The 26,877-nt window shown below is 42.1% G+C and overlaps 1 protein-coding gene across 1 annotated transcript; it reads right to left on the bottom strand.

Moving 5' to 3' along the window:
• On the bottom strand, positions 1–25,620 carry lrrc52 (leucine rich repeat containing 52). Its single transcript, XM_019351182.2, has 2 exons — positions 24,129–25,620; positions 1–9,306 (listed from the first exon to the last, which is right to left on the bottom strand). Exons 1-2 carry the CDS (start codon positions 24,775–24,777, stop codon positions 8,963–8,965), a joined length of 993 nt encoding a protein of 330 aa, XP_019206727.1. The 5' UTR covers positions 24,778–25,620; the 3' UTR covers positions 1–8,962.
• Between the last annotated feature and the right edge of the window lie 1,257 nt (positions 25,621–26,877).

Here is a 26,877-nt window from a genome sequence, read left to right as displayed (position 1 = left end):
TTAAACATCAGTCTATTGATTTAATTGATAGTAAAAGATAAAATGTTACTTAATATAAGTTACTGCAGTATTAAATAGCCAGAACCGCTAGTCATACAGTACAGGCAAGTTCTGTGAAGATTTGTACAATAGTCTGTGTGTGTGTGTTTTGGTGTTTTGGAGTGTTTAAAGCCAAAGATGAGAAACTAGAAAGAGAGCGCTACTGCAAGTGAGAGAACCAAGATAGGCCAGTGATCGACAGGAAGTGTGTGTGCGTGTGTGTGTGTGTGTGTGTGTGTGTGTGTGTGTGAGAAACTCTTGGGTAAATTGCTGCTCTGTATTGTATTTGTTTTTATTTATTTGCGTGAGAGCACATTGTGTGTTTCTAATGTATATGAAGTGTGCCATTTCTATAATTATGAAACTGAAATCTGTCTCTGGTCCACTTTTGACCTCTGACCTCTACCCCAACTATGTCACATCTTGGTATGCTAGAAAAGATGCTTGACACGCCTGAAACTCCTAAGATTGTTCCAGTCCCCAGTCTTAAATCTTTTAAATTGCAGCATAAACATGAACTAAGACTAGTTCTGGCTCATCTAAAAATTTCTTTAATCTAACAAATACAGATTTATATAAAAAAGAGTCCTCACTTTAACTTTTAATTGTACTATAATGTCTTTTCTAGAATGGACAAATAGTGTGATGGTGATTATTTTCTCCTCTTTTGCTCAAGTACCTATAGGCTGGTCTGTTTCAAAGACATCCATCTACTGACTGAAAGGTCATGTTTTTCAAAGCTTCTGAGCGCCCTACCTCTTGTAAGAGGGCCAGTGTTAATGGAAAATTACAGTTCAGCTTGAGTTTCGTTCCCATTATTGTAGCTATTCGGACTCATGTCTGGGTTGATAAATGTGTAGGTTGGAAAATGAAGTCAACACAGAAGTTACAGCTCCTTGAACAGCCACTTGTGTTGCTGTGTGACGTGCCCCTACAGTCTATAGATGCTAACAGCTTGTTAGTTAGGCTTGCAAGCACTGACTGATAATCTGGTTTTATTATAGTGGAAACATTATATAGTAATAACATGAAGCACTTTGTGGCAACATTGCAAAAATTCTTTTATCCATCCATCCATCCACTTCCGCTTATCCTTTTTAGGGTCACGTGGGGCGCTGGAGCCTATCCCAGCTTTCATAGGGCGAGAGGCAGGGTACGCCCTGGACAGGTCGCCAGTCTGTCGCTAACACACAGAGACAGACAACCATTCACGCTCACATTCACTCCCACAGGCAATTTAGATTGATCAATCTGTTTTACTGCAGTAAAATTGCAGTAGAACGATTTAAATGCAAACAAAGGCTTCATCTGCGCTGGTTATTTTGCAGCCATAGAGCTGTAGAGATGTTGTCATCACCAGTTAACATCATTAGTTATTAATGTTGCAAATTATAAAAATTATGAGCATTACATAATGCTAACATAACATTTATGTGATGTAATGTGTTTGTAGGAAAACCTGTGGGTGAAGTCACAGTGCGTATACGTCTGTGTCAGGGGAAAGAACTTAGTGGCTGCAGCTTTCAAAATCTGAACAGCCCACTTTGCCGCAATCTTTGCCACATAGTCACAATTATGAAAATAAAACCCAGGTTAAGATATTAGGATTTTTCTACCGGTTGTGCATTTGTTTATAGTACACCTCCCCTTAAATGCCATTCAAGGGGAAGCAAGCAGAGGGAATCCTGCTGACTGCCACTCTCTCCTCTGCTCCCACACAATGTCATCCAGTCATTATGCTATAATTGTGCATGTGTTTGTATGTTAGGGTGTGCGTGTGGTTGTGTGTGTGGTTGTGGACAGTTAAAGTGGGGTTGCGCTGAAAGTGATGCATAAACAGTTGTTGATTTTGATGTATCACCTCCTCCTGGTCATATTCTAGTATTCCTTCTTTGATTTTTACAGTTTTTCCACTGTAGCTGTGCATCAGTGGTGAGTACAGGGAATATGATGGAGAATAATAAAACTCAAAGGATCTGCAAAGACAAAATGTTCACATTTTCTTCTGGAAGGCTATTTTGTGCAGTGTGTGTGTGTGCAGTGATGGGTTGTAATATTGACTTATTGCATTAGATGGTCTCTGTGCTTCATGCTTGCACTCTAACTTCACCCTCAGAGAAATAACGGGATCAGATCAGACTGAACACACAAACTAAAGCGCACACCCACCCACACACATGCAAACGCACACAGTAATGGTTGTGTGAACACAAAATGTTTTGGCTCTTGCATTGCTGTTGTGCTTCTGGGGTTTTGTGTTCTCAGTATTGTATAAAATTGCCATTTCTGTCCGTCTGTCTGCAAGCCTGTCGGTCTTTCTGTGTCCATTTGTCAGCCCGCAATCCTTCCTGTCTCTCTCATGGAAAGCTTTTAGAAGCGCCAAAGCTCTAAGATCCAGCAGGCACAGTTTTGAGGGCCGTGTGAGGGATTAGGGCTCGCTCTCTGCCAGTGGTGTGAGTGGAGCGGCTGAGCAGTTGGCAGCACAACTGAAGTGAAGAGAGGAGGGAGTGGAAAGAAAGGGAAAGTGGAAGGGTGGGGTGCTCCGAGCCAAGCAGGTGGGAGCAGGGTGTGAGGACAGATAAAGAGGAAAATGAAAAGTTGTCAGGCAAGAAAGGGGAGAAAAAACATTCATACGTGCATTCACCAAAGTCAACTGTGAGCCTCTGCTTCCTGCTCTAAGCCCCTGACGCTATCCCAGTGCCACTGTGAAGTGCGTATGTGTGTGGCTTGCAATCTCTAAATTCTCTAGAGGCACACATGACAGACAGACAGACTGTGTCTAATATATAGGAAATTGAGCCAAATATTGCTCAGATTTACGAGAGTGGACTATTTCTATTTTTCCCTCAGTGTGTGTGTGAGAGAGCGAGAGACTGAGTCTAAGATTGCTCTTTCCAACCTCACTGAGAGCTATCTGTGAAACTGAGTTCCCACAGGCAATTGCAGCAAAGGAGCACACACCTGCGCATCAGTACCAGAGCACGACTACACAGTTTAAAGTGAGAACCTTCGGGATTTCACTTATAGTAGATTTAATAACTTGTGTGGTTATTATTGTAGTAACAGCTTGAGTTGCTATTTTGTCATTAATCTCCAGAAACAGATATCTGCGCATGAATATGCCAAATCTGCAGAGTTTTGGTGAAGAACTTCCCAAAATGCATGCAAGTCAACAGTTTTTGTGTAGAATAAAAGAGGTATGGCATGCTGAAATGCAATCTAAAAAAATCATAAGCTATTGTCTGACACTGATTTTTTTTTTCTCATCATCTTTTTCTAATTTACCTGCATTCATAAACGATGCCCGGAACAGGAAATCTTGGAAGAGATCTTTACTGGCTTCAGTATGAGCCCAGAATTGCTGGCATCGTCTCCAGATGCTAATTATTCAGACTAGCCAGTGGGTTCCCAGATTGCTCATTCATAAACCATACACATAGCAAGGAGTTAGCCTCCAAAAGTAAAGCCAATGTGGACGTGAACCTGTTTTTTTTCTATAAATGGCCAGCAGGGGCAACTTTTATGGGGAAATGAACCTACTGCTAACTTGATTTGTGACCTTATTGACTGTCCTGATGAGTTAATGGTCTCAGTTGCTGGTTTCACTTTGAATACAACGTGTTATTAATTTTCTAAATAATAGTTAAGAAGTGAAATAGCAAACCATGGTAGGCTAACATATGGTTGCCAGTTTGCTACCTTCTAAATGTGCAGTCCCCTCCTTGAATCATCACCTTAACGTGGTGGAGGGATTTGCATGTCCAGTGATCACAGGAGATATGTTGTGTGGGTCAATTTGCCCCTGGTCGGATCTCCCAAGGCAAACTGGTTCTGGGTGAGGATCCAAGAGTGACCCGCTGCACAGAATAGGGTGAGGGTCTGGTGGCTGTGCTCCCAAGCAACCCAAAGCAACTGCATGCATCTGCCCTGCTGTGTACCCACCACCCACAGGTGGAGCTGTAGGGATTTCGTTAGGGGTTTTGTGAAATACAACCAAAAAGCGACTGCAGAGAATTTGAACAAAGAAGCCAGCTGATATCAATGCCACATTATTAGAAACACTGGTATACATGCATACACAATTTCCTCTTAATGCTTTTAAAGCAGACAGGAGATTTCAGTTAGTAAATGGTAGAATATGCCGGAAACATTAAAAACAATATGAATAAACCAAATTAAGATTGCTATAAAAATGCCAATAATAAAGAATGTGGTGGTGGGGCTATGAAAATCAGCAACGGAACTATGTTATACTGCAAACATCCAGCAAAGGTGCACTGGACCCAGGACTCAGTGCTGTTAAACAAAAGATCTCCACTATTTGTGGTATTAAAAAATCTTACAGTTTTTAACTGAGTAGTTTTTATTCATGTAAGACAAGAATTCAAGTCATTTTTCCAGTATTAACAAGTAAAATCTTAGAAAACTACTTTTCATCCAGACTTCATCCTTAAGTTCTTTATTGCTTATGATTAATGATGTACAAAACTAAAGAAAAATCTAAAAGAAATGGCAAAAAAAACGATACACAGAATCTAGATCAGACCCCCCCCCAAACACACACACGTACACTGGGGACTGTGCTGTCACCTTCGAGGACATCTGCAATCTGCAGCTTCAACAGCAAGCCATCACAGCACCTCTGACTTCTAAACAGCACACCAACGCTGCTTTCTCGGGCAGTAATTTGTGAATTTTCCAGCCACACACAGAGATACATCCTCACACACTACATGTGTAAAAACATGATGAGAGGAGGGGAGAAGTTACAAAGAAGCCCCCTCCTCTCTTTCCTCGCTTGCTTTGATCAGCTGCACCCAGAACAGAGTCCACTGCAGTGATTTTACCAGTAATAATATATTAAATTGTTTCCAACTCCTTTCCACAAACTCATGCTCATTCAATAGATGCATTAGTGCCTTTAAGATGAGATTCATAAGCCAAAGTAGCTTCCAAACATTTTAAACGTCCACTCGCCTCTCAGCTAATTACACAATCTGATGGTGCTCACATGTGTGCACAAAACAGAAGCCCTCTTAGATCAGTGATATTTTTACCCTGTCCTGTGCTCTGCCCTGTGACGACTTCACACCAGCATAGCGCCTCACCTTTTGGCACGCTGACTGACTCCCCTGTCCTCTGACCTAGTGCTGATAAAGGACTGACATTTTCTGTCCGCTAAACAGCTCTATATTTGTCAGCAGCATAAAACTGACAATCAGCCCAGCAAAACAGATGTACGCACCAAACAGAAAGTGTTGTCTGCAAGTTTAGGTATGTGGTTGTGAGGTCATGCCATGGTATCAAATGCCTTTTTATGAATGTGATGAAACATGGATACCAGCCTTCCACAGGTCCTTTTAAAATCTGCCCTGACAGCCTAAAGATTTAGCAGATAAATTATAGATCCAGGTGTGTCCGTGTGTCTTTGTGTGCTGGCGTCATGTGAGAGCTGATGACAGTGTCGGATTGAGAATGAAGGGGAAGGATAAGAGGATGTAGTGATGCATGGTAAGAGAGACCAAAGCAGGAGTGTTAATGTTCTCAGGCTTGCAGCTCTGACTTTAGCGATGCCCTTGAGATTTAATGTGCATGTAGGAAGATCTATGTGTGCGCATGTGTGTGTTTAAATGGGAGGGTGAGTGGCTTCCCGTGAATGAGTGAGGGAGGAAGCGTGTCTGTGAAGATGTGACAAATTTTGATTGGAAGTTAACCTCTCATTGTAAAAAACAAAAAAACAAAACAAATGAAAAAGCTGTTGTCGCTCATCTGCACCCACATTAGGATATACTGTTATGATCATAAACCAAGCCACAAAAAACATAAACATGCACTCTTTCACACACTCACGCAGTGACGCACTCGCGTACATTCTGTCAAACCCTCTGGAGATTCATCATTTAACTGTGCCCATTCATCCAGGGCATTTGGATCCACTTAGCCCACAACATCAATAAAAGCCTGGCTATCAATCAGTCTTTCAATACAGCTGCTAAATACATCAGTCAGGATGAATTCCTGCTTCAGATGGTGACCCCGCTCTTGCTCAACCCCACCTCTATCTAAAGTTCTATTATCGCTAACCGCCTATCCAGTCTCTGACAGACAGGGTGGAAGCGGAGCAGGATGAAGGAGGAATCGGTTTGGATCAGTCTGTGCTCATGAATCACTCATCCACGCTGCTAACAGAGATGCTCTATGATCGCTCTGCCCCACTTAAACACATACAGTTACGCATACATGAACACACACAGTAATATTACTACTACTACTGCTCCAGAGGCACACTTCTATTCTGACAGTTGGGTTTTAGGCTGCAGCCCATCTGCGTATGTGATATGGGGTCAACTAAGTGATATGTCTAGCCACATAAAGCAGAGTCATCCGTGGATGTACCACTAAGTCAATCACCCTGGTGCTGTCTTCGTGTGCAGCCACCATGAACCCGCCCCAATTCTACAACTACAGAGCACGGGAGAAGTTTGGCTTCAGGGCTTTCAAAAGCCATTTTCACACGTGCACACACAGAATCAGGTCGGGACATTGTCCAAAGCTGCCTTTTCTTACATGTAGGAAATAATTCTTACTACAGAGGAATACCCTGTGCAGATTAGCCTTAGGTGCTATGAGGGTAGAGCGTGCACAAAGCAGCAGATCAACTTGCTCACGGTGAATTCACCGTACAGTTGCCTAAGCTTTTCTCACGTGTGCAATTGGACATCACACAGACACACAAGTTAGCGTATAGTGATTGATGTGACAGGGTTAAACATTTACACTCTCACATTCACCTCTGTCAGTTAATGTCTATAAAAGCTGAGGGCTGCAGTGCATGTGTGAAAACAGCTTAAGAAGTGGCTAATGTTGTGGCAATGTGTATTTTAACCACCAAAAGCATCTTTTCTCAAATGCAACTAATTAAACTTTGACTTTAAGTTTAAAATAATAATTGGATACTTGGCTCAAACTCCAGACTTCCTGGGTGAAAGCCTGACAAACACTGTCTGACTTTCACAACAGGCATCCTGCCACAAAGAGAAAGACAAACTTCTCCCACAAGCACAATAGCAAGATGGAGACTACGGCAAGCAACTACTGCAGCGCGACTCACAGTGTGGCAAACCATATACTGTACACACAGAAACATGAAGTCAGACATACACACAGTAAACATGAGATTTGACAGTCACTTAGTGTCACTATAGGTAGACTTCTCCGGTCTGTTATTACAGAGAAACAAGCTTTGGGAGCAACTTAACATCAGGCTGAAAAGCACCTCAGTCTTCTGCACGGCCCCTATCTGAGGTGGAGACGTTGGGGCAACGGCATGTAAAAGCACGTCTTTAAATGTCGAGTGAACCATACGCTCTAGTAAGAAACAGCAGCAAATGAAAACATCAGATTTTTGTGAAATACTGGGGAAACTGTAGCTACCTTCAAATAAACAGGTGAAATTAACACCATTAATTCAGCACATTTTCCAGAATGTTTGAGTAGCACTTTTTAAAAGGGTCAAAACCGTTCTGTCTTTTACAACTTGTGTGATTTCACTTAAACATCTTTTAATCTGTCTTTGCTTTGCTTTCCTTTAGGTCAGCATCAAGGATATGTTGTGGAATCTCATTCTCAAGATGTCACAGAGTGTTTCAGATTCTTGCAAACATTTTTGGTCCCAACACTCCAAAAGGTTTCTGGTCAGGAATTCAGGAAAGAATTGTGCTACAAATTTGCATTACTGTCTGGATATAGTAACCACAAAGTCTGATTTTCAGCTGGTGTTAAGTTGCTTTGTAAAGGCACCCTGTGCAGTTTTCTTGTCAACAAAGGGAGTTAATTTTTTACATTCAAATAAATTCATCTGCATCTATCCTCTAGGCTTATATAAATGCTTATATAAATACCTGCTGACTTAAGACATCGGCATCCATTGATAACTAGAAACCCTCTAGTTTTGCTCAAAACCCTCAGCACGTTATGTGTCAGTCAGTACAGCAAAACTGACAAACGTCCCAAAGAAAATGTTGCTCCATAGCACCATTTACCACTTAGACAGCTCCACAGGGTGCCTTTTAATGTTAAGAGTAACATGGCAAGCTTAGTTGGACCAACGCTTTGATCTTTTTTTGTACATTCACATTATTTTGACAGTGTCTGACATTGTTCGATCTGTTATGACCCAAAATGTGTGTTTGTTCTCTGTGGACAGATTCTGTCTATAGGAAACAGCGGTGACTGTAGAATATTTCAAGTGAGTTGCCTTAAGGCTTTCAGGAAAATCACATTTAAATACGAAACTAGATCCCCCTCTAACTTTGGAGATAAGGCAAAGCTCTCGTTGTGACTCCCAGTACCTTCTTATGTATTTTGTATGATTATACTGTGTGTGTGTGTGTGTGTGTGTGTGTGTTTGAATGCGTCACTCACGTGTCTTGTTTTACTGGGTGTTACTGAAGAGTACTTTACATATAGTATAAAGGTACATCCACCCACTCAGAGAAACCAGCAGCTCCGTAGACTATCTTTGCAAAGTGTGTGTGTGTTTGTTTGTACGTGTGTGTGTGTGTGTGTGTGTGTGTGTGTGTGTGTGTGTGTGGTGGTGGGGGGGTTATTGCTCTCAATAATCTCAGAGGTCATTCTGTTTCTCCTGAAGTGAAGGCATAGTCATCCTTATTGCTGTCTCTGTCTGTCTCTCTTTCTCTCTCGCAGACACACACTCTCACACACGCGCGCAAACACGTACGCATACACACTCACTTTCTTATATGTTAAGGAGCATATTGCAATATCTAAATCTGTAACAAAGAGAGACAGGCAGATCTTAGTTCATAGCAGAGCCTTTGGTCTCAGACTCCTCTCATCACTTCAAGTTGCTCCTCTCTGTCTTTTCTTTCTTCCTCTTCCAATGTTGTTTCACATCAGTCTGTCACACTTGCATGCCAGACTTGCTCACATCACCATTCCCCTGGTTCCCACCTCCCCCTCCTCCGCCTGCCCCACCTCCGCCCATCCCTCCCCTTTCATCCTCGTCATCGCTGTCCAGTTCCTCGCTCTTTCGCTTGCTGTAGCGTTCGTACAGCACCATGAGCACGCCCATCACCCAAGCCGACACCGTGCCGGCCGAGAAGATGACAAAGCCGATGGCGATGAAGAAGAGGTAGTCCCAGTAGCCCAGGCCTTGGTGGCAATCTGCCCGCAACTGCATGCCGACCTCCGCCAACCGCTGGCCAGCCAGCTCCGGAGGGTTGTGGCAAACTGTCTGGCCCTCATCTAGAGGTGAAGGAGAGAAAGAAGAAGAAGAAAGAGAGCGGAGGAGTAATGAGAGAGGAGATTAATGAGGAAAGACATATCATAAAAGAGAGCAGTGGCAGAGAATAATCAGTGTGTGGTTGAGGATGAAGGGCAGAGTATCGGGAGAGAAAAGGGAAAAAAATGTAATTACTCAGGAGAAAAAGGTATGCAAACATCAAACGCCAGGATCCAAACAAACAGCTTTTAAAAATGCAGCGATAACCTTTGTGATAAAGAATCCCGAGAGACACTACAGATTTCCTCTGAGTAATGGGGGTCTTTGGTGTCTAGGGCACGGGATCATTATTACGCTGCACACATACTCATACACATGTATGCAAGGAAAGGTGACTTGACTGCAAGCCTGGGGCACATAAACGCTCCCCTACGCTCATGTACATCATTATACACCAACAAATCACTATGCACCCGTGAGAAGATAAGGAGACGAGTGTTTTCTCTGACAAAACATCTGCTGCTCGTAATGGGGAAAATGATAATCAGCTGGAGTAACTGTCATCCACACAGAAAAGCAGAAACACTGACACTTTTAAAACAGTAAATGACTTATTTATGGGGTTTGAGACAATAACAAAAGAGAGGTTAAAGGTTAGGGTCAACTACTGAAGCCAGAAAGGTCCCAATCTCTTCATCCGTGCTTGTCCTAGCCTCCTTGATGGTTCATTCTGCTACAGTGAATTTGCATTAGCATATACAGTACCCTCGTGTATATCAATTAATATGAACGCAGCGCTAACAAGAGAGAGGGTGGAGGATAGAGGGACTCGCTCTGCATGCATCTAATAGTGTAATCAGAAACAAGAACAATACGCGCTGTTTCCTATCAGTTCATCTGACTTTAGAAGCACGGCTAATTCCCATGCTCCTTCACTCCCACCCTCCCTGCATGCTTGATTGCATTTGTATTCTACAGAAAGGGCACGGGTTTTTGTGTGTTTTGCTTTTTCTTTTTCTTTATTCCAAGCTGGGAAAAACGAGAGAGATGAGAGACCGAAAAAGAGATAGACGGGCAAACCGAGACGGGCACTTTTAAAAACCAAGAGAAAGATAACGGCACAAAACAGGGACTGAGGGAGAAAAATGCAAACAAATGCACAGAGAAAGAGTGTATGCACACACTAAATAGGAATCACGAGATAGACAGAACATAGAATATGAGCGAAGTCTCCGGCAGTCCATTCCTCTGATGGATTATTGCTGTTAACAGTGTTAATTAAACTGCAGTCATCTACCAATGAAGCCAAAGGTCTGGACATGGAAATGAGCAATGGGAAAAGAATGACTGGATATGATCTATACTTCTCAGACTACTTGCCAGGGATTTGCAGAAGCAGCAGTTTGAAGTAAGAACTAGAAGGACACCCAAATGAACCTCAAACCTAAAGTATTTTATTCTGCCCAAGATAACCACGAGACACATTATACTGGTGGTTGGAAAAGTGCAATCAAACAAAGCAAACTTGGTGTTTTGAAAAAGGTTTCCCAAACCTGCTAAGAAGAACTTTCACAACACATATATCTGCAGTGGTTTTATGTTTTCGATCAATACAGCGTTACTTATCACCTCCCCCGGGGGCTTTCTCCCACTCTTGAGAAGAAAAGTTGTGCTGATGCTGTTGTGTCAAGTGGATGGATTGGTATTCTTCTGTAACCAAATAGCTGTGATGTTTTTTTCTTTTTAACAGCTGTCCATGTGAGTGCTGAGAGTATGAGGTCACTGAGTTAGTATTTAACACCATAAAACAGGATTAGTTGTCAGAGGTGCACAATTTTTAAGTGGCAAATAAACAACTGAGGATAAACTGAAACATATTCTGCATGTAACACTTTTTTTTTCTTCATCCATTTTTGACTATTAATCAGAAAATAGATGCACAGACATTTTACATCGCCCCTCTCTTGTCTCTGCTCGCTTCCCCTTATAAATAATCCTAGAAATGAAAAAGAGACCTGATTTAAAAAGCTGGGAGAGAATACAGAGAGCGGACAAATACAGTGGTTTATGCTGAGTGTTCAGTGGGCAACGCAAAGGGCAAGATTATATGCTTTATTATTACACACAGAAATTATGCTGTTTGTATTTTAACACACTGGTAGTTTTGTAAATAGCATTAACCTTAGAGTGTCTGTAAGTTAATAGCCCAAAATTGGACCGACGGATGACATTTACTGCTGGAAATGTGAAAGTAAAACAGGCGCATTCCTGAATGTAAAGAAGAAATTCTTTTATATTTCTCCTTTGTGAAAATTAATTATCAGAAAGCGCCGGAGAAAGCAGGGACAGGGCTCTTTAAACCCACCCAAACAAGACTTTATTGGATCTTCGAGGATTGTTCTCCACTAAGAGACTAAAGACGACACCTGATTGAAATGAATCATGGCCTTTGTTTGTTGCAAAGGATTTTTGATGTCATTCAGTATTTCACTATTACAATACAAAATGTATATAGGCCTTAAACAGGCTGTCTGTGAACCCAGGGGATCAGATCACCATTGCTGCCTCCTTTAACTGCTGCCCAAGCCACAATGCAGCAGGCCACAATGGCACGTCTACAGGCGGTGGACCCACTTGTTTGGGCTGTGTCCAGCTGAGCCCCATGGATTAAGGTCTGACTACCCTTTGGGATTCCGGAATCTACTAAGTAAGGTTTTTCAGGCATTTCTAACGGGGAGAAGACCCAGGACATGCTTGAGAAATTCTGCCTCTCAGTATCGTTGGAAGAGCTGCTGCAGGAGCCCAAGGACAGCTCAGGGCAAAATAATCTGTGGAGGAAGTATGGAAGGTCGGTTCTCTTTTTATTTTATTATCTTTATCTGCTTGTCACTAATCTTTTATCCATGTTACCTTATTTATGTTGAAAGGTCTTCATATGTTGGAAAACTTGAATTGCATTAAACTTCCTTATGTGTCTTCATTGTTCGTGGCTGTCCCTCTGTCATCGTCTTCCACTGTTTCTGGCCCGGCTAGCTGGTCTGCTCTGTCTCATTACCTTGCCAATCTTGCCTCGAGGCTGGTGTGAAGATTTGTTTTCCTGCGTATATGTGGTGAGGTGTTTTCTTTTCTCTCTTGCAATGTAACATTCGTAACCGGATGCTGGAACAGTGAGGTGCAATCAGAGGCTGTGCAGACTCACAACAGCAAACAGGTCCCTCAGGGTATTTGGGTCTCGTTTGTTCTTCTTCCGTCAACATTTCATGTGCCTTGTAACAATCCAAACTCTGGTCACAGTTCTTGGCTGCATGCTACTGCTGCCTGTTCTTCTGTAAAGTGTGACGAAAGTCAGTATACCGATTGAGCGTGCTCCACTTGTATTCCTCTGTGTGCGTCTGAGCAAAGTGAACAAACAAAAACACTGTCTCCCACCAAAACAATCCTCCAACAGAAAACTCTAATATTTAAACAATAGATAAGCATGAAAATACGATGCATCAGCCATCTTCCTGTTATTTAATGTTAGCTGTGAAGTTAACAATAATCAGGCAGCCTATTAGAAGCAAAAGTTAAGTCTTGCTTTGGGAAAACGTATTCAATTCACATGACTCTCTTTATTGTCTTCCTATTGATTTTATATGAAAAGCAGCCCTTTTCTCATTGATTAAAACACAAAGTGAGAATTGACCATTGACAAAAGGATCATATGATACAGATCAATAAGATTTACTGAAAGTAATAGTAATCCAGATCTGCACTTGTTTCATAAACATTTGGTAAGTTTTAGTTTTTTACTTGCAAAGTGCCCCGAGTTGGCGCTTATGAATTAGCATTAAATAGAAGAAAACTGTATTGCATTTGATTAAAATGAGCAAACATAGGAACTTAATGAGTTAATCCTAGCACAAGACATACAGTGGAGTACATAATTCTTTGACCCCCTGTTTCATTTTAATGGAGAGAGGCAAAATATCAACCAAAAAAGTCAAAAGAAAACACATAAAAGTTAAAAACTGATGTGTAGGTCATTGAGTGAAGTAAATATTTGATCCTCTATGACCCAGCCAGAATTTTGACTCCCACAGACTGGCTATATGCCCACGTGACACCCAGATTATAATGAATCAGTCAAATAATTACAGAGACTCCTGATCTATTTATGACCGCACCAGTGGCTTCTTCCAGCAGAAAAACCCTCCCTGTCACAAAGTTCAGTCATCTCAAACTGGTTTCTGAACATGAAAATTAGCCCACAATAATCAGATATCAATCCAATAGACTAACAGAAGATGTGCATCATGGGTGTAAAGTGGTCAGCGAGTGTATATAGCCTGTCGTATTTAATCTAAGGTGAAGAGTTTTAGACTGTAACACGGTGTGAACTGGGCAGGTGTCATGTGTAAGGGCTTCTGTCAAAAGCACACACAAAGCCTGATGTTAAACAAGAAAGGTGCAACTTTAATGTAAATTTTGGAGGAACATGACCACAAAAAACACTGCAGAGTTGAGCAGGATTTACCAAAGTTGAGCAACGAGTCAAATAAGTAAACAATGAGATAAATAAAAATGCAGGGGATCCCCAAATGGACGAGAGGCAGGCAGGAGATGAACATGATAAGATCGAGTATTGGCTAAACACAGACGGGGGGAGAAAAAGGATAAGCCACAGGTGGAGGGAAGGATATAATAAGGAAATAACTTTTAGAATAAAACAGATAATAGGAACGGATTACAGGAGAAGCCATGACAGCAACTATACAGAGTGGTTAAACAAACGGGTAATATCGCCAGTTGTTTCTGTGTCGTTCAACAGGAAGACGTCTGAATTTCCGACCGCAAATACATTTATCCTGTACACTTGTGGCTACGTTTTGGAGATAATTCACTGCCGCTTCCAATCCCAGATAAGAGAAAATAATGTGAGTATTACTGGAGAATACAGGAAAAGGTGGCAGCCTGGATGATTCACTCTGCGTTCAGTCTCTCTTCACCGTCTGTTTCCTTGTCACTCACTGTTTTCTCACTCATCCCATCACTCAGCCATCACTCTGGCAGCATGCCCTTGACATTTTCAGTAGTTGTCCCTGTTTTTCACAGTCGCTATTTTTCACTGAATTTTGTCTTTAATAAGATATGCACTGGTACTTTTGGTGAATGTAGTTAAAACTGTTAATTTTCTTGTTTAAAGTCCAGCATTTTAGGCATTGTAGCCATTCTCTCCGGTTAATATCTAATCTGAAGACTGTTTCATTAAATGTCCAGTTATAGTACCCATTCAGTACAGGAGCTAATTTATTTTAAACACACCTTTTTGAAAACTTAAACGTGTATAAAAGGGTGTTACTTGCAAACTATTGCTAAAATTTGCCCTTCTTTCCATTTGCCTTTGCAGTTAACCTGCTCATTGTCTCATTAAAACTCAGTAGGTGCAGCGCTTATACAATTCTGCAAAATGAAACAAATACCCCGAGAGCTAAACCAGGGTTATTTTCAGGTTAGGGACCGTGTGCATGTGCATGAGAAAGGCTCGGAGAGAGAGAGCAGAGAGCGAGTGTGGAGCACAAAGATAAAGAGATGTGTGCCTGCGCTCTTTGTTCCTGCAGAGTAGTTTGAGTGCAGTCTAATTCCAGCAGTTTCAGGACAGTTACTGCAGCCTCAAAAAACTGACAGTTTGCATGCTCACTGCACTGCAGTTTCCCCGTTTCTCAAACACACCTTAAACAAGCTGCAGCATAACCCTGCAAGGCAAAGCATACACACTCATTATGACGTAGTGTGGCCTGAACCAGGTGGTTTCATATTGCCCTACACTTAGATTCTGCAATTTGCAGTTTGTAAAATGTAGTTTTGGTTTCCTGCATGGTGTACATCTGCCTGTTTTTTCATACCTTTTACCCAATTATTTCTGCTGTGCATGCCATAACGTCAACGTGTTACCATAATGTCATGTCAGCGTGCTAATGACCGGACACAAATCCCTGAAACTCAGTGACACCTGGCCAGTGCTTATAAGGATAAAAATATCACAGGAGGAAATAAACATGAGCAGTCAATCATGTAACACCGTACTTTTTAAAATAGACAAGCGGATATAAAAGCACACAAGCCCGAGACACGAGTAAGCACCTCTCTGAAAGCCTCAGCTCAAGCAGAGCTTTCCAGGAGTTGTGAATGGGAACTAAGACGTCCTGTTTTATTCAAAAGAGAATGCACGATTTAGCAATCCAGTGACTATAAGCAGTGTATGTCTGTGCATATGCATCTGTAATCAGAGGTCATGAGTGTTTGTGAGTGTCAGTCACTGAGCCTGGGTGATACAGTCTCAGTGTCCAATCATCAGCTGGGTAGTTTCCAGGCTTGGTGCTGACAGGAAAGCGGGCTCATTGCTTCCCAGGAGGTGTTGCTAACGTGGGGATGAGATGCTGCTGAAAAATGCTGTTGACTCGTTGACTTCACTCTAACTCGTTCACTAGTCTCTGATGCTCAGTCACATAAGACGGCAATGAGCAGCGGAATAACAACTGCTTTTTTCTTTTTTTTTTTAGACTGGACTGTGAATGCACACAAAACAAGAGATGCCTGTAGTTTAAAGGACCTTAAGACGCAGGTTATATTTTGGCATTTTACACTCATGTGTGCATTTACAGTATGTTCACATTACACACATGTATGATCAGATCTTTGAGGTATTACCCTGTGGGGGCAGAGATGCTATCCTGTGAAACAGGAGCAGAGCTATTTATAAACAGATTAAGTACGCCAGTGCACATGGTAATTAGTACAGTTTTGGTCCTGCACATGTGGAAGCTGTAGATACAGGCAGCTTCTAATACCTTCAATCACAGAGAATTAACTTAAGTCTGTTTTACATGTTTCTGTGTGTATACACGCTTCGAGGAGGCCACTATTCAACCAGACACCTTGACTGAAGCCTGTAATCAGCTACCCTGATGATATGTCTCTGACAACCCATTCTTCTGTATTGCTTCTATGACCTCTGACCTCCAGGTGGAGGAAGAGTACTAAGAAGAGAATTTGAAGAATTATTTATGAATCAATAAGATTACAGTGGACAATAATGTCCTTAATACATACTATCATTCATTCAGGGATTTGTGAAAACTGAAGTTAGTAAATCTGCAGGTTTTGCAGTATGGTCTATCAGATATCACCATGTTATTTGTTGTGTTATTTGTATTTTATCATAATAAAATTGTTCCGGAACCATCACTGCAACTCACCAGTCTTGTTGTGATGTCTCAGATTTGTACTCAGAGGGAACATCATAGAGTGTGCATAGGATCTGTAAAGTAACGCCATCTTGGCGTAAAACCTGAACTCTTTCTAATGATTAGTAGGTATAGACATCTGTTAAATCACATTGTATAAAAGTCTAAGAGAAAACCACCCCACTGCGTCAGTGATTTTATGGCACCACTCACTAATTTTAAGTCTTTCTGAATACAAAATGATGTTAATTTTTTAAATCACGGGCCCCATTAATGACAAGAAGCATGTTAAAGATCCATACTGCGCTGTTGATATCTGGTATCAAAAGGCTCACATTAAGGGTTCAGAAAAAGGGCTTTGCGCACACTGTAGGGCTATGTCCACCTTTCATACACAGTCTATGGAAAATACTGAAGTTGGCTTGTTCTGTAGTGGAAAGCACCTCCATAAAGATGGAGCTGTGGTGGATGACTTCCCTATTTCAGTAGCCGGTGGGGTCGGAGGAAGGAGGCAGCCGATTGGAGCAGCTGGCAGCAGCAGAGTTCGAAGTGACAGAGAGACACTGTAAAGTGTACAATAAATAAAAGTTTTGAGAGCAGCCATATCCGAGTCGTTCTAGCTCCTTTCACATAGCTCTATCGGGATCACCTTGTTGGTGGAAAAATATAAATGTATGCTTGTGTTTTCTTTGGTATTTTTAATAGGAACAAATAATATGTTTTTGCAACAGGCTGCAAGTAATAAAGTCCCTACAGATACAATTCAATACAGGTTATTTGCTACTGTGTAGACACAACACTGGCTCATGAGGTAGGCCCATTTTTATTGTTGAATGATTCATAGGTTGATGTTAAGTTGCAAAAAGAAAGAAAAGACATTCTTCTGAAATTGGTCAGGTACGGGGACATGACTGAAAATGAGTGAAAAACAGTCAATTTTGAAAGAAAAACCCTTCAAAAAGCCTGGAGATCTATTGCTCGAGACAGTCTGGCTCATTGAAAGGAAAATATTTAAAAATTGAGGGGGTGGATCAAGACTTTCGACTCTGCTGTACTTTTAATAACAGTTACACAAGATAAGACATAAGGAACGATGCATACATTATAATATCCATTTAAAAAACGGAGACTCGATTTTTACTGCTTTACCTAAAATGCCTAGACATATTTAAATCTCCAAATTTTCCCAGTCATGCTCATTACAAGCCTACAAAATCCAGCATAAGACATTCTGGGGGCCCTCCCCTCACGGCGAAGCTCGGATATCTCACCGTTTAGCCAGCTAAATGCATCATACTGGGGAAGGCAAAGAAGACTAAGAATAGTTGACCTTTTCTCCATCACATCCACTAGGGCTGAATAACACACGCCTTCACACTCTTCTCAAATATGGCATTAGTCAGATTACCACCATCCTCCTATCTATCATTTCTCCATATGATCCCTTCTTCCTTTGGCAGAGGATGAGTAAAGAGAGAGAGAGTGAAGGTCAGATAGGAGCAGCTCCATCTCTCTTCTCTTTCCTCTATCTCTTATCAATGCCCCCCTCTTTATCACCTTCCACTTTTCATTCCCTCCCTAGCACGTTTGCATTTGTTCTCCTCTTCAGCCCCGTTTCGCGCATCTTCTACATCCTCCTATTTCCCTGAGTTTTGTTTTTTTTTTTGCTCCGTCATCTTCACACTCTCCGCTCTCTTTTCCAATTTCATTCTCTTGGCTTACATGCTTGGTTTGCCACATGCACGTGCACATACATGTACACGCAGTCATGCACATGAACTCACACACCTGTGCTATCTCCCCTCTGTGCCTCAGGTGATCACATCACAAACACACCCACACAAGCATCACATCAATCCTGCTTTCGAGCTCACACAGTAAAATGCACATAAAAATACATAGAGGCTACACTATTGAAGGAGACCAGTTGAATTTGATATGCCTCTCTGCACCAGATGGGTCTGAGGAATGGTTCCAGCTGATAAATAATGCATCATCTACCTGTATTAAATTGAATCGATGCCTCCTTGTCATAATGAATGTTTTAATGGGTTTGAGTGACAGATCTGGGGCATAGATGATTGGTAAGTCCTCAATAGTCTGTCTGGTTTTTTTTATTTTTTTCATTTTACTTCTCCTTGCTGTACCCAAAGTTCATTTTTAATCTCTTTGCCCGATTTATTATCCCTTTCTGTCCTTTCTCATTTTGTCCTTTCTTCTTTTCCTGCGTTACTTCAGCTGCTCGCTCTCTTCTCATCTCATCTAATTTCTTCAGTAATTTAAGATTCTCTTTCATTAAAGTCAAAATCAGGTGCAATTTCTGAGAAACCTAAAGTCTTTCTTTCACTGTGACATCTTTAAACTGGCTGACCTCTGTTTGTCTTTCTCATTTTATAAATATTTAACTCTTGCCCCATGCGTGGCCCCCCTGCCTTGGCTCTTTGCCTCTGGGCTCCGAGCCGTCCAGGGGACTGACGAGCAGCCAGAAAATACTTTCCCCAACACTGGAGTCATAACACTACAAGCTCTGCCAGCCCGAAGGCAGGACAAGCCACTCAGAGTCTGTGTGTTTAGCTGAGACACTTGTCAAATATCACCCTACAGTGAGTACAACAAGGCATTTAACAAGCTGAAATGTTATTATGACAAGGGAAAGTACATTCCCCGAGTACTGACAACTCATAATAGAGAATGGAGATCAGAGCATGACAGGTAAGTCAGAGTTGTTGGAACGCATGACCAAACAGACAATGTTATACAAAAATCTTCCTGAACATACATTTTTCTTTTTGATTTATTGCCATGACAAACAAGACTAGTCCGAGACGGCAAACCTTTAATTGAATTAAGTCCTTGGATCCAGATTAGTCTCTGATATCTTCTTCAGAGCAGCAAGATGACCGCTCTGTTTTTTTGTTTTTCAGTTTGATACGTGGTTGCAAAGATTTGATGCATATTCTCCCACCTTGCCCTGTCTTGCAGCTGTAAAAAAGTTTCTGTATCCAGATCTAAATCATTTTAAGTTGAGCCAGACTCCACTTCCAGTGAAACTGATAGATAAACAGAAAAAAAAATCCCATTTCCTCTTTGCTGGAGGTAATACTTCATGCAAACCGTGGTGTGTGAACATCAGCTGCTTTGACATGTGATTCAAAGCATCATTAGACAGCACATGTCCCAAAAGCAGCAAATCATCTGCACCCGACACACTGTGAAGTGCGGCAAAGTGAATGAGTTATTATTATCGCTATTCGCTGAGAAGTTTGCCTGTAATGTAAGATGTCCATGACTGACAAATGCCTCCACACTACAGCGTTTTATGTGCACGACACAACAAAGTAACAAACTGAGGTTATTTTTCCCTCCATGAATATCATGTTTCTCCCTAAAACTGCATTTATTATTTTTTTCTCTTGGGTGCAGCTTACACACGCCAGAAGTGGCTTTGTTAGATAAATGTGACTAACATATTAGTGAACAACTGGCTGTTTTTACATTGGAGTTGCACGCTTGTCCACCTGATGACTGATAGTCTGACATTTACTGTTTTTTCTTTCAGCTCTGATTTATTCATTTGCTCTATAAATATCAGGTTCTCTAAAACTCACTGCTGCAAAATGAACTGAAACTGATCTCCAGGCATTACCCCACACAGCCGTCTCTAGGGTTTAGAGAGAATGGTCTGAAAATGAGAAAATATCCAGTGAGAGGAGAATGAACAGGGCTGTTTCTAGGGCGAGAACAATATCTTAAATAACCACCTGCAAGAACTGAGTAATGCACGTCAGACCTCGAAGCAGCAGAAGACCACACTGGATGGCGTAACCTGTCATCCAAGAACAGAAAACTGAGGCTACAATTGACATCACGACTCACCAAAATTGGACAATAGAAAATTAGAAAATGCCTGGTTTGATAACTCAATTTCTTCTGCAGACAGTAGGGTCAGAATTTAGTCTAAACATGAACAAATGCATTTGTTTGACGTGTATCAACAGTTCAGGCTGCTGGTGGTGTAATAGTGCTGGGGAAATCTTCTTGGCACACTTTGCCCCCCTTAGTACCAACTCAGCATCCTTTCATTGCCACAGCCTACCTGAGTACTGCTGCTGACTAGTCATTGCTCTCCATCTCTTTATTGCCACAGTGTGCCTATGTTCTGATGGCTGATTCCTGCAGAAAAATGCACCATGTCACAAAGTTCAAATCATTTCAAAATGGTTTGTTGAACATGGCAATGCACTGTACTCAAATGAACTCCACAGTTTCCAGATGTCAATCCAACAGAGCACTTTTGGGATGTGGTGAAACAGGAGATTCACAGCATTAATGTGCAACTATCATGACAAATCTGCAGTAACTGTGTGACACTGTCATATCAAAATGGACCAAAATCTCCCAGGAATAATTCCAGCACCTTGTTGAATCTATCCCATGAAGAAATACGGCATATTTGCAAACATAAGGTGGTCCAACGCAGTACTAGTAAGGTGTACCTAATAAAGTGATCAGTGAATGTAAAACAAAATAGCTGAAAGATGCTAAAATGCTTCACAGAGCTGAGGAAACTGCTGAGTTAAGTGATAAGTCTATGTCATTGTGGCAGGGGGCAGTTACAAAACCACTGCAGGAAAGAAGACCAATAACGCCACCAGGGGATTTTCAGTTCAGTAAATATTAATCTAATAATCCTAAATTATATCAACAATTAGTAACCAAATCATGCAGACTTGTTACAGAAAAGGCAAAGGTGTGACAGATGAATTTCAATACTTTATTTGTACAAGTCGATAACTCAAAATAGGAGCTCCAACAAAAGAAAACAAGTTAAAAACCAAACAAAAACCCACAAAATTTGTTAAAATATTACTTTATTATAATATTTATTAAAAAAGGCAACTACAGTCACAAAGCTCAAAAAATATTAAAGGACCACTCCAGCCAAAATAACTAATTAATACAACTAGCTGGGGGCTAGTTCTACACTGAGAAGGGCTCACTCAGGGTTGCAACCAGCTACTCACCAAATGTGTCTCACTGCGATTGATTTGTCAAATAAACTATTGAAATTAATCTGTCACACCTCTGCCTTGCCACTAATGAGTCTGTGTGCTTTAACTACCAATTTGCAGAATAATTAAGGTTTATTAAATTAGTATTTCCTGGGGTGCAAATCTGCAGGTGGTGCTGTTGGTCTTCTTCCTTCCAGTTCTCTTGTAACTGATCCCCCCACCACCAAACCCCACGCCCAGCAACATTATGACAGAACTCCCTCAATTTAAAGTCTAAATATTATACATGATTAACTAAAAGTATCTTTACTTCTTTTCTCTTGGTTAATTTTAGACCTTTTTAATAACAGCAACTGTTTCACAATCACATTAAGCTCCCCTTTCTGAAAATCTCACTTTTTTTGGAAAAGTCTTCTTGTCCAGGAAGAAATTTACAACATCAACAATAAAACCCGACTGCTTGCACCTCTAGCTCAGACTCGTTCTCTGTGACAGACTTTCCTGACTGTTTGTCTTTTTCCTTTTTTTATGACTTTACTAAAGAAACACATCCACTCTGTCTTTGTGTCTCTTCGTTCAATCACTCTGTCGCTCTCTCTCTTGTTGTCTCTCTTTTTTTATGGCTGCCAGAATCAAGTCATGTCAGCCTTTGTCAGTGACACATAACCAGCACAAACAAAAAAGAAAAACTGGGTGACTTTCTTAAAAAAGACGGGCATGTAAATACCTAACAACGACAAAAAGCACAGTATCTGGAACAGAAACACAAAAACAGTCAAACCAAACTAAATTTGGTTTGAATCCAGGTATTAATTATAACCTTAAACATCAGCAGCAGCAAAACTGAAAACAATCCTGAATTAGTTATTGTGTGTGTGTGAAGATGAACTCTCACAAGCATACACACTTGCATGCACCTGATTCATATTCACACTGAGAGGTAGCGACAGCTGGAGTCTCTGTGCTTTAGACTCACAGCCCTGCAGTCTGATCAGGAGGCATTCACGACCACGGAAACACAACTACATGCTCTAGCACACACATGCTCGCTTGACCCCGTTCACTTCGTTAAACTGGTTACGTGTTTGTTTATGAGTGCCACATTCATACTTGATTTGTCAGCCTGAGCGATGGAGGGTGCGCGATATGTGTTTCTCAATGAACAAAGTCTGAACTCCACTGATCACGTTTCTAACTTTTATAGAGCGTTGTGATGACGAATGAGTGTCATTTCATAATTATTAACCGTTACAGGTGTGAGTGTTTTTAAAGCAGAGTGGCTCAGCTGTGGGTGTTGGATTGTGTCACTTACAGTTCAGAAGCTCTTGGGTTAGAAAATGTGTTCTGATTTTCTTAGTAACTATGCATGTCTGAAGGTGGATAACAACTTTGGGTACTTGCTGTCTTTAAGTGGCCTTCCTCTAAAGCTCTGTGTCCCTTAATACTGAAATTTCCCATGGGTCCTTGCCTGAGGTTCCCCCTTAACCTCTAGCTGCCACACTAAGTGGGGTGAGTCACTCTATCTTTCACAGACAAACACACACGCTTCACACATGTACGTGTTGTCCTTAGTAAGAGCACAGGAGGCCAATTTTTTAGAGCATCATCATTAACCATCTGGACTGAGGGGCCCAACAGATACAGCAATGTGAGCTCCAGTACACCCAAGTGGACACTTTGTTTGCATGTGTGTTCATTAAAGTCTGTGTGTGTCAGTGTGTGTGTGTGTGTGTGTGTGTGCAAGCAAGAGAGGCTGGTAAAAAAAAAGGTACAAAAGGACACAATCATCCTCTTAGCATTATCTCTGCCTTCAGGACTCAGATAAACAAAGCGGTGACATTGATGGGATGAACACCAGCTTAAGACAGCAATCCATTGTCACGAGCGATAACCCAATTCACCTGCTTACAGTTAAGCTCAATTAACCTTTATGAGCAAAGATCACCTGAGCTCGTCCTCTCTGAGAAGGTCACAAGTCCACAAGTTCTTCGTGGGTCATTCTCCATCTATGTTTAAGGGATTTTACAGCCGAGGTGCTGATGCCTTCCAGGTAAGAACAACACGAGGCTGCTTATTTGTTGGGGGTAAACTCGAGGTATTATTGAGACGTGAAGGGCAGTTTGGAGGGACTGTGTTGCAGAGATCAGCAGGGGAACAAAATCTTCAGATTGCTCTGACTCTGAGGTCAGACTATTAGCTCTGGAGCCTCTCTCCCTCTCTCTCTCTGTGAGTGAGTGCTTTTCAGAAAAAGAGCATCTGACTGTGCATCTGTGCACACCTGGGCGAGGTTGGAAATATGTGTGTATACATATCAGAATAAAAGGAGAGCAACAGTGCAATAAGTGGCCCATCATCAGGAGCTAAGCCAGCCACAAATGATGAAACCTTTGGCTCAAGATCTTAAAAGTAAGAATAGTTTATTTTCCAGGAAAGAGCGGTCAAATGCACAGTGATCACCTCACAAAAGACTGCTGCCCACTGAAAAATAAACATGCATTTATTAACCAATTTATGTGTTGTGCATATGAAGGTAAAAAGTACATTATTATTTTTTTTAAGTGTTTAAAACCATCATAAATGCCCGTTTGTGTATACATACAACCTCACCTTGGAACTTGTATCCCTCTATCTGCACCCAAAGGCAGAGGTCCTCTGTGTCACAGTCGCATCTCCATGGGTTGCCGCTGAGCCCCAGAGACCTCAGAGCAGGCAAGGCGATCAGGCTGCTAATGTTGAGGGTCGTCAGGTTGTTCCGGCTCACATCGAGCACCTGCAGAGCCATGTTCTCTGCGAAGGCATCCGGGTGGATCTCCCCCAGACTCGGGTTATCCGTCAGCCGGAGCATCACCAGAGACGCTAGGGGCCCGAAAGTCCGGTCCTCGATCTGCAGCAGGTTGTTGAATGACAAGTCCAGATAAGCGAGTTTCCTCAAGTTCCCGAAAGTGGACTCGGAGATTTCTGTCAGTGAGTTGTTGCTACAATCCAGATAGACCAGATCAGAAAGGTAGTTGAGCTGCAGCGCCGGTAGGTCCCCGATGCGGTTGTTCGAGATTATGAGCTGCCGGGTGGCCAGGGGGAGGTCATTGGGAAACTGGGTAAGATCCTGGCCAGCGCACTGGACCACCAGCTGGTCGTCGCACACGCATCTGTCAGGGCAACCGGCAGTGAGAGCCGGTGAAGGGGCCACCCCCATCACGAAGATAAAGAGGAAGAGGAGTCGGAGGGACTGGGCACTGGGCTCGGGCAAGAGACGCATGACGAGGCCGCCCAGAGCGTCATGAACTCGGGCTGAGCTGGACCAGGACTCTCCGGCGCTCTCCGGGCATCCTGCATGGGTGTGAGTAGCTGGGAGAGAGGCAATGAGTGTCTGGCTGTCGCTGCCTGAAATCCCGGCTTCTGTTTATATCCAGGCTCTTTCTCTCTTTCTCAGAAAGGCTATCGGTCAGTCACTCACACGCACGCTAGCGCACCACGCACGTCGCCACCAGACATCATTTCAGAAGGTGACCGCTTCTCAGGCTCAGTGGGTGAGACTTGTGCAGCTTATCGGACTTTGTCCCACCTGAGGAGACCAAAGAACCATTGAATGTTGTCGATCACCCCCTCCGAGTCTCATCTTTGTGAATTAGTCGACTCCATCGGAGAGCATTGTTTATTTAGTTTCCAAACAAATACCATGACTTACGCAAAAAAAATTAACAAATTTAAAAAAGAAAACCCTGAATCCTGGACGCAGAGTCCGCGAAATGTTCTCCGTGGAGACGCACTCGGCTCACATGTGTCCTTGACTGTGTTTGTCTGAGTGATGTACGCCACCGTCCAGCAGGCAAGTCGTGTTTTTCCCTCAGGAGTGCAACTGAAAGTGCGTCCTTCCACTGCGCTCACTCTCACTCAGCCCTGTGTGACCGTGGCTCACTGCCGCGCTGTACTGATGCTGTCTCGCTCTGTGCGCCCTCCCTTTCTGACTCTCCATCCGCGCGTATACTGCAGCTCTGCACACACAAAAGTCCGGTTTGTGGTGTGTGTGTGCGTGTGTGTGTTGGCTATGGGTAATTTGTAGTGGTGACGTCAGCAGGTGTTGCCCTCTTTAGAAAACCAGACGTCCACAGAGCAAACAGTCCGACTATCCAGAGAAAGTCAAAGAAGAAAAACGGTTTGCGCCCCCCCTCCTCGTACCGTTGTGTGTTTGTGTGTGCGCGCATAAAATAATAATAATAATAATAATAATAATGATAATTTAAAAAAACAACTCAATCATAATCTTGTCTGAAAGCAGCAGCCTCTTAGCCATGCACAAATTTAACAGGCCTTATCTCATGTGGTCCACTGGCTAATTTCTCCCTCGTCTTTTCCCCCAGCGGCTTGTTGACAACATAATGCATTCAAATTGGATTGTGCGCGCGCGTAGTTATTAATTTTTTCCGGCATAGTCAGATTTTAATTTGGTCAGGCAGTGAAGTCACACACTTCCTTATCCACATGCCACACGTTTTGTTGTCTTACAGTTGGAAGGAAGTTGACAGGATGTTGACTGTCACCTCCCATTAGTGTCATTCAAAAGTTCACTTTCAAATGGGAGATGAATGAAGGAAAGGTGTAATGCAAAGCTATGTGACAGGTGTCAGAGATAGAAATAGTACAAAAGTCAGAGAAATTAGGTCAAAGGCTCCTTCATTAAGGGGTCACATAGAGGACTTCATCAATCAAACTGTAGTCAAACTGGCCGCAGCTCAGCTACAACTTCGTCTCTGCTTCTAGTTAAAAAAAACCCCTACATTATATTTTAGTTTGCACAAATATCCTGTCAACTATCCTATGTGTCCAAAGTCAAATGAAGCAGTACTAATGCCTTGTAATTTTTCTTAAAGGGAAGACCGTTTCACCCATAAAACACTATTGCTATGCCAACATATGTCAGGTCAAAGGTTAAGGGTTTAGGGCAAGACCTCATTTGAGCTAGTAGCATAGTTAAACCACAGCAGGAGTTTAAACGTACGTATGAGAAATAGCTGGTTGTGTTGGTCAAAGGCGACTGCTGTCAGGAGTCTAAAATCTAGCGTAAATTTTTTGTTTCTTCTGAAAACATGAAGTGAGGAGCATAAAATGCCACCTTCAACAATCTTAAACGGAATTAACCCAATCCGGTATGAACATGAAACCAGAGATTGAGAGAGTCAGAGTTCTTTGATTTGCAAACTCCTCGGTGGCGTTTTTATTGCAATCATTGAAGAACCTTAATCTTGGTTTAAAAAAAACAACAACATTGGAAACTTTAACATGTTAGAATGTGGGGGGTAAATATTCATTTCCAGGAGCCAGTTAGATCAGCATAAACACCAACACCTTTAAAACTTTA

The sequence above is a fragment of the Oreochromis niloticus genome, linkage group LG23, assembly GCF_001858045.2.
Source record: "Oreochromis niloticus isolate F11D_XX linkage group LG23, O_niloticus_UMD_NMBU, whole genome shotgun sequence".
In the NCBI taxonomy this organism is placed as follows: Eukaryota; Metazoa; Chordata; class Actinopteri; order Cichliformes; family Cichlidae; genus Oreochromis; species Oreochromis niloticus.
Note: the sequence above shows the minus strand (reverse complement) of the source record. Positions and strands in the feature narration are given on the sequence as shown.

Coding starts and splice junctions, on each gene's coding strand:
- lrrc52 (XM_019351182.2), bottom strand. CDS start 24,777: ATGCGTCTCTTGCCCGAGCCCAGTGCCCAGTCCCTCCGACTCCTCTTC. Junction 9,307..24,128: donor AGAGGGATACAAGTTCCAAG/GTGAGGTTGTAT, acceptor CTTCACCTCTAG/ATGAGGGCCAGACAGTTTGC.